This window comes from Coffea arabica, chromosome 10c (assembly GCF_036785885.1).
Source record: "Coffea arabica cultivar ET-39 chromosome 10c, Coffea Arabica ET-39 HiFi, whole genome shotgun sequence".
Taxonomy (NCBI): domain Eukaryota; kingdom Viridiplantae; phylum Streptophyta; class Magnoliopsida; order Gentianales; family Rubiaceae; genus Coffea; species Coffea arabica.
Window position 1 is genome coordinate 9,775,952 of NC_092329.1, and position 8,847 is coordinate 9,784,798.

An 8,847-nucleotide genomic window follows, 5' to 3' on the forward strand; every position below is an offset into this window, starting at 1 on the left:
AGATTTTTGCTGCTGAGTCACCTCAGGGAGTTGATGCAATTCTTAGTGAGGTACCACAGTCTATAACTAATCAGATGAACAAGCAGCTCATTCTTCCAGTGACTGAGCAGGAGGTTCACAGAGCGGTCTTTTCTATGCATCCAAACAAGTCACCTGGTCCTGACGGTATGACCCCTCTTTTTTTTCAAAAATTCTGGCCTGATATAAAGTTGGATCTGATTAATGCTGTCCAGAGTTTTTTTCATTCTGGCAATCTGCTTAGAGCTGTCAATGAAACACTAATCTGTCTAATTCCCAAAGTTGACTCCCCTGTTGATATGACTCAGTTTAGGCCTATTAGTCTGTGTAATGTCTTATACAAAGTTATCTCCAAAATTTTGGTTAGTAGGTTGAGAAATGTTATCCATTGCTGCATTAGTTCTACTCAATCTGCTTTTGTCCCTGGTAGACAAATTCTTGATAATATCCTTGTGGCACATGAATGTATTCATTTTCTGAATAACAAAAGAACTGGCAGGGAAGGGTTTATGGCTATTAAATTAGATATGTCCAAAGCATATGATAGGGTAGAATGGTTTTTTTTAGAAAAGTTAATGTTGAGAATGGGCTTCTGCCAGCAGTGGGTGGGGTGGATTATGGAGTGTGTCTCCAGTGTTTCTTACTCAGTTAATGTCAATGGGGAGAAGAAAGGATTCATCAAGCCATCTAGGGGGTTAAGGCAGGGGGACCCATTGTCTCCTTTCTTATTTTTGATCTGTGCAGAAGGTTTCTCAGTACTGCTTAACCAGGCAATCAGACAAGGAAAACTAACAGACCTTCAACTGTCTTCTGGGGGTCCTAGATTGTCTCACCTCTTTTTTGCAGATGACTCATTAATATTTTGTAAGGCAAAAGAAGAGGAGGCAAGGCAGCTGATGGAGGTTCTAAGGCTATACGGTGGTGCTTCAGGACAGCTAATCAATACTGAGAAATCCTCAGTGTTCTTTAGCAAGAATGTTCTAGTGGGGGTCACACTGAAGGTGCTGGAGAATTTGAGATGGATGAAGGAGGTTAAGCAGAGCAGGTACTTGGGGTTACCTCTGGTAATTGGTAGATCAAAAACACAAGTGTTTAACTTTGTAAAGGATAGGGTGATTAGTAGGATATCAGGTTGGAAAGAAAAGCTACTCAGTTTGGCAGGGAAGGAAGTGTTACTGAAATCAGTGGTTATGGCCCTTCCAGCTTATGTGATGTCATGTTGTAAGCTCACTAAGGAGTTATGCAGGGGTATGGAGAGGGAAATGGCTAAGTTTTGGTGGGGAGGTAAGGGAGAGGAGAGGAAGTTGCATTGGTTAGGTTGGGGAAAGTTATCTGATGTTAAGCAAAATGGGGGTTTGGGTTTTAGAAACTTAGAAAACTTCAATGTGGCTCTTCTGGCTAAGCAGTTATGGAGAGTTCTTACTAGGCCAAATCTGCTTGTGAGTAAAGTCCTTAAAGCTAAATATTTCAGAGGAACCTCTATCTGGAAGCTGAAAAGGAAAAATACTGACTCTTGGTGCTGGAGAAGCTTACTGAGTGCGAGGGATTTGCTGGAGGAAGAAATGAGGATCAGAGTGGGAGATGGGAAAACTATAGACATCTGGAAGGATAGATGGGTTCCTGGGTTGACAGGAGGGAAGGTGAGTTCAGAACAGGATACAACATTGGGTTTGTGCACAGTGAGTGAACTGATCAAGAATGGAAGATGGAATGAGGAGTTACTGGGAAGGGTATTTGATAAGGAGGATAGGGAGAATATTTTGCAGATTCCCTTGAGTCTCCAGGACTCTAAGGATCGGCTGTTCTGGGCACATTCGGCTTCTGGGGAGTATACTGTCAAGTCTGGATACAAGTCTGCTCAAGGAAGGATGGTTGGCAGGAGGAGGAGGTCTGTTCAGGAGGATTCAGGAAGTAGGAATGAGGCAAATGCAAAAGGATGGAAAGTCTTATGGCAGCTTAGTATGAAGCATAAGTTGAAGCATTTTGTCTGGAAATGTTTGAAGGGAATTCTGCCAGTCAATGCAAGCATCAAGGACAGATGTCAGCAAGGCATTCCAGTGTGTAAATGCTGTGGTATATACTCAGAGTCGATTGAACATATGTTGTTCTTTTGTAGCCATGCAGAGGGGATTTGGAAGGTGGCACCAATTCAATGGGATGGGTTGGAGAATCTAAAGGGAAAGTTCTAGTTGTGGTGGTCTGAGTTAGTGGAGGCTACATCTAGGGAGAAGGGTGAGGAGCATGTTATATTCACAGTCAACCTACTATGGCAAATTTGGAAAGATAGGAACGAGATAAATTTCAATGGGAAGGGTAGAGGTCCAGGGGTGGTGGTAAATAAAGCTGTAACGGAGTGGCTGGAGTATCAAGAGAGTGTAGGGGAGGGAAGTGAGGAAGAGAAGGAACCACAACAACTAAATAAGGAGAAAGGAAGATGGACTGCCCCTGACAAAGGGTGGATCAAGCTAAACACTGATGCTGCATTGAACCGGCAGAACAGAAAAGCTGGTTGGGGAATCGTGGCTAGGGACTGGGAAGGAAAACTGATTGCTACTTGGGCATGTCCTTCATTCACTTGCTCTGTACCTGTACTTGAAGAGGCATTGGCGATAAGAGCTGCAATGGTAAAAGCTACTATGGAAGGCTGGGAGAAAATTATTATAGAATCTGACTGTAAGGTGGTGATCGATAAGATTGAGAAGGGAATGGAAGATGTTGTTACGTCTACTGTCTTGCAGGACATTAAACTGCTACAATATAACTTTGAAGAATGTTGGTTTTCCTTTGTTAGAAGGGACTTCAACTTTGTTAGTCACTCTTTAGCTAAGTTTGCTCTTAAGCTAGATGCTACTGTTGATTGGAAAGCTAACTTTCCAGTTTGGTTGCTTGACTGCGCTCAAGCAGACGTAGAGGAGCAGTTGCTTCAGAATGTGTAACCTGTTTTTGGATGAATGAATTGTTGCCGTTTTAGACAAAAAAAAAAAAAAATATATATATAGTGATATGCATAATTGGCAGTTCAATTTTGTCCCCTAATGCATTGAGAATTTTCCTGTTCTTCTCTCCCAAGGTGTACTCTTTGCCCAACACCTCGAGATCTTTGATCAAGTCATTGAACCTGCAATACATTTTGTCAATATCCTCAAGAGTTTCAATTTTAAATGATTCATACTTTGTGACTAAGATAGCCTTTTTCTGTTCTCTCACGCTATCACCATCCTCATGGATTTCTCTTAGCTTATCCCACATTTCTTTGGCCGATTTACAGCCTTTTACTCTAATTGATTCATTTGAATCTAGGGCACTATAAAGAACATTCATGGCTTTGGCATTCAATGTGAGATTAGTCCTATCTTGAGCATTCATTTCAGCTTTCGTTTTTGGCCGAAGCAAACCTGTATCTGCATCAAGAAAGTTAGCTTCATGCGGTCCTTCACTCACAATAAACCATAGCTTAATATCAATAGATTGCAAAAAGATAATCATCCTTTCTTTCCAGCTAATATAATTGGAACCAGTAAACATGGGAGGCCTAGTGACCGATTGTCCCTCAACAAACATGGCATGATTGGTTGTCATCTTTACTCCAAGCCGCTTGAGCTTAATCTCTAGGAGACCAAGTTCTGATACCAATTGTAAGGCCCAAAAACAAGCTAAGAGGGGGGTGAATTAGGTTGATTAAAATCTTAATCAAATTTATGCACTTTTTCTTTAATAAAAATTTACCTTCTTTTCTAGTAATGATCAACCAAGTAGATCAGAAGAAGAGAGCAATGTTGATTAGAAAAACAAGTATAGATAAGCAATGAAAATTTTATTAAACAAAAAAAATAAGATAGAATATCAAACCGATTGTCTACCAAGCTTTCCTCAAACTTGAAGACCAATCACTAGATTGAGCAACTTCTCTTTGATGAAAGATGATCAACTAGATGTACAATGGAGGGAGCACTTCCTCCTTGCCCTAAGTCTCACTTAGTCAAGCTAAAAAGTTTTACAATCACTCAGATAACCCTCAACAAAGCTACACTAATGAAACTTTCAACCACAAGAGAAATGCTCACAAGAAATTCACACCACTTGGAGAACAAATCTAGTTTTGGAGACTATTTTCTAGCTAAAATATCTCTTGAGATCTTGTAAACAAAGTGTGCAAAAGTCACTCACTGGTTCAGAATCGTTTGTATTTAAAGGGAACCAAAAATGGGCTTCAATAATGCTTCCAACGGATAGTAGGCAGATGAAGAGTCAGCTAGCCGTTGGGGCCGTCGGACGTCCGACAGATGAATCACCGCCCGATCCCATCGTCCGAAAATCAGCCAAGTTGTCGTTCGGACGTCCGATGGGATATTATCGTCCGACAGCATCTGCTTCCGAACGTCGTCAGAGAGTCATCAAAACTTTGCAGAATTTCTCGGACGTCCGATGCGATCGATGTGCGTCCGAAGCGTGCGTCCGATCCTCCCGGACGTCCGATGCTTCCTTACGAGCGTCCGACAGAGTTTCCTTCTTGATGTTCTTCATTCTTTCGGACGTCCGACAGCTTCCTTTAGGACGTCCGACATGAGTGCCCTGTTTTTGCTTCTTCTTTTGGTTGATTTTCTTTCCTTGACAACTTTTGTACCTGATTCTCTTAAAAGCAAAACACTTATATTTGAAGAGAATTAGATAAACATTTCAAAGTGCTTTGTGATCATCAAAATCAAGAATAACACTCGTGTATACATAACTATTACATACACACGAATAAGAAAATACACCCAAATGAATCGTATAAAACACTACAAATATACCCGACAAATATAGACAAATATATTGAATACTATATTTCAATAGAAAAGAAACTACTAAATAAGTGGGGAATAAATAAAAGAGATAAGGAAAGAACGCATCCGAAAAATTGATAACGGAGTTCGGCAAATTTTGCCTAATCTCCGAGCACCACTCAAGCTACCCGCTTTTATAAATTTGGGAGAAGAAAGAATTACAAAAGAATTACAAAATCCTTTTTGGTGTAATTCTTTTGTTGGTGTTTGGTGTAATTGAATTGATTTGCTATAACTCTCAAGCCCTTACCCAAGCTCTCAACTCTACCGATGTGGAATAGAAATTGATGCCACAAATTCAACAATTGTGACTTGAAAAAGTCTACAATTTAGGTTTTGAATTCAACAGAACCCTCGAATGCCTCGTTGATAGACTCATTTCTTCTAATTCCAATGCTACTTCTTTCATGGTTGGCCTATCTTCCCCCTTGACATTTAAGCATCTTTTAGCTAGCATAGCAACTTCTTTCAGTTGCTCAGCATTTCTTTCAGTGTCGATATTATCATCCAGAACTTCAAACAAATGGTTATCCTTTATTGAAGAAAGAAATAACTTGCCAGACTTCTCTCTCTTGCAGATCTATCAAAGCACAGTACCTTCTCTCCTGTCAATAGCTCCACAAGAACAACCTCAAAGCTATAGACATCACTCTTCTCAGTTAATTGACTAGTCTGCAGGTACTCAGGGTCTAAGTAGCCAATTGTTCCTTGCACCATCATTGGTATCTCACATTAAATCATGGGTACCAATCTTGATGTTCCAAAGTCTGACACTTTCGCTGTGTATTTATCATCTAGGAGTATGTTGACCGACTTCATGTCTAGATCAACAATAGGAGGAGAAGCAACAGAATGCAAATATGAAAGTGCCCCTGCAGTTTCTATGGCTATCCTCAAACGAGTATCCCAGCATAGAACTGAGGCCTTGGCTTTGTTTTGCACATGATCAAAAAGTGTTCCATTGTTGATGAATTCATAAACTAGAAATTGGAAGAAGTAGTTTAGTAGTAATAGGAAACAAGAGCAGAAAGGCATTATCGTTTGCTTTATCTTTTCTTTTTTCTCGGAACGAGCCTAATAGTAGGTAGTTTTTCTTCTTTTCACAAGAAACAAACATGCATCTTTCCTTTTCTTTTTCATCGCATTTTTGGAGAATGGCTGTAGGAATAAACTCAAATATTTTGCGCGTGGTTTTTTTCCATGACGATGAACTAAACTTCCCTTTCTAGTCAAAAAACAATAGAAGATTTGGTTTATCTAAAATTGTGAGATCAAATTAATTATTTACTTGTATTCGTATGTTTTCTGATTTAATTTTTTATGATTTTTATATTATTTGAATATTTTGGTCCGATATTAAATTGATCTAATAACCTAAAATCAATTAAAGCAGTTAAATTCATAATTATTTGATTGCTTTAAATTAGTGGTAACTGGTATGATTGAATTTGTGTCAGGAGAATATATGGATTAATTTAAAATAACCCTCATAGCGCGTTATTTGGTTAGAACAGGATTTCTCTAATTCTTAAGGCAATTAGGAAATTGAATTCTAAGATCGTACTTAGGGTTATTTCTTCATTAGGATAGTGGTTAATGGCCGTACTTTAATCACCAATACAGTAAGAAGAAATTGACTGTTATCGCTTGTTTGACAGTTATAACTTATTTATTAGTTAAAAGACCAAATTATCATTGCATCGATGACCAATTAAGTGAACTATTTTTGAAGTTATTTTGATTCAATTTTAGCACATTGTTATTTTAGTTTTTTTTATTGTTATTATTTTCATTTTATAAAAATCCCCCATACCTTGAATTCTAGAAAAAACTAATTCTCTCCAATCTCTATGGATTCTACCCTGCTCACCACTATTTACAAAATTCATATTTTTTTTCAAATAGGCATTTTTAATTATACAATCTCGACATCTATCAATTAAAAGCATCTAAATATGAAACAAACTTGTAACTAAACAAGACAAATAAGAACAAGAACAAAGTTTAGGAAGAAGAATTCTTATTCAATGTTTTGAAAGTTGAATCATTGAATACCTTCATAAGTTAATCTCACAAATAAGTTTGGTACAAAAATGCTCTTACTTCCCTTGCAAAACTCTTAAACTAATTTTGAAACTCACAATATGAAACTAGAGTTAAAACTAATTTGTACTTCTACTTCTACTCTACTTCTTTATACTAATTCATCCTTAGAAGATGCCACAAGATACTTCAAATCAATGAGATATAAGAGGTATCTATAGATGTTTTTGAAAAAGAAAATGTACTCATAATGTTGTCATAGAATTGTTCTTCATTTTTTCAACTCAAGTTTGCTGGATCTAGCCGGATTTTATGAGAAAAAATGGTTCAAAAAGTAGTGTAAAATAAGTGCAAGTTGTAGAATCAACTTGTAGCACATAGTCAGGGATTTGCAAGGTGGATCTACGATACCTCGTAGATCTGCCTCGCGGCTCTTCCTCTTTTGCAGTTTTGCACTTTCTGTTCAAAATTCAATTTTATTTTATTTTTGGACTAATTTCAACGGCAATTTTCTTGATGATGTAAGCTGAATTAACTCTTACACCAAACATGAAAGTTGTAGTTCTTTGAATTAGTTTTCCGATGCATCAAAAATCAACTCATTTGGATATCTGTAAGATGAAAAATAATCAAAATACCCTGACTAGTCACTGCCTTATTTCAGCTTTTGACAAAAATTTTGCCCGACTGTATTTTGGCTTTTGATAGAGATTTCACTAATTGATATTCAAGTTTGGAGATGATTTAATCAACTAGTTTAAAATTTTTGACTTACTCAGCACAAGTATCTTAACGAATAGTCATACAAGTTGAATTAGTGAAGCCATTTTTGGGTGGTCAGGCTACAATCTTTGACTTTTGGAGGTTTCAACCAAGTATAGACGTAGAAATTTTCTCCAATAAATGGTTTATAAAGTCTATTTACAAATTATCTGCATGCTTCAAGAAGACACTTAAAGCCAAACTATCTTTGGCCTTATCATTCTCACTAGCGTCCTGAGCAAGTGTAGATTCAATATATTGATGTAATTTACATGTCTTGAGATGAACTATTATTTGTTTCTGTCAAAAATTGAACTTCACCTTTATTTTGAGTTTTTAGACAGAACAAACAATATTGCAATTAGAGTTTGCCATAATTTACTATATCTCTAATGCCACTCTGATGGATTCAAACAAATAAACACACTTAAACCCACAGAAAGAATCAAGAAAAATAATATAGAGGCAAAGGAAATTCTTCAGCCATTCATCTAATGAGGCTGCGGCCTTTTTGTTTCATATGAAAAGAAAACGACACAAAGCTGTGGCACTATAAGCCCTATTGGCTTTTTAACTAGTACACTACTAGACCTCTAACACCAGTAGTAAAGGAATAATCCCATACAACTCCAACTCCACTAACCAATTAATTAATGACACGTGGCTACACTAATATAATAATGTTTGGTTAAATTTTTTTCTACAGGCGTTGCTCAATTCCTTAGCAGTGTAAGCTTTGCATTTTCAATATCCTCAGCAGGTTACTGCTGTTTTAGCACTTTCAACATTTTTCTAAAAAGCTTCTCATTGCGCTTATTTTCGTGTATCTTCTTCACCATGTTGTACAAACAAAAAAGTTGTGATCAAAAGAATCAACATGCTAGCTCGTACAGTAGTATCTATGTAAATTCTCGATTAGGTTAATACTAAATATCACAATCAAGACACACATAACAGACACCTTATCATCATCTGCAACACCATCACTATAAAAGATAACATTAAACACTAATTCCATGGAAGACCATTTCTGACTACTTTTCGTGTACTATGAATGAAATTACAAAAGGGATGGATGACTTACCAGTAATAATTGCTGTCCTGTTCCCCTTGCACTTGATTTCGGCAATGGCTTTTGTTAAAGTGGCTTTGTCCCACATTGCCTTATAAGTGCACCAAATCAAGAGAGATTTAGTTG

At 37.3% G+C, this 8,847-nt stretch overlaps 1 protein-coding gene across 1 annotated transcript; it reads right to left on the reverse strand.

Annotated features, from left to right (window-relative positions):
* Positions 1 to 5,166: 5,166 nt before the first annotated feature.
* On the reverse strand, positions 5,167 to 5,561 carry LOC140015734 (putative wall-associated receptor kinase-like 16). The gene is made up of 2 exons (XM_072068550.1): positions 5,442 to 5,561; positions 5,167 to 5,376 (listed from the first exon to the last, which is right to left on the reverse strand). The coding sequence occupies exons 1-2, from the start codon at positions 5,559 to 5,561 to the stop codon at positions 5,167 to 5,169; spliced, it is 330 nt and encodes a 109-aa protein (XP_071924651.1).
* Between the last annotated feature and the right edge of the window lie 3,286 nt (positions 5,562 to 8,847).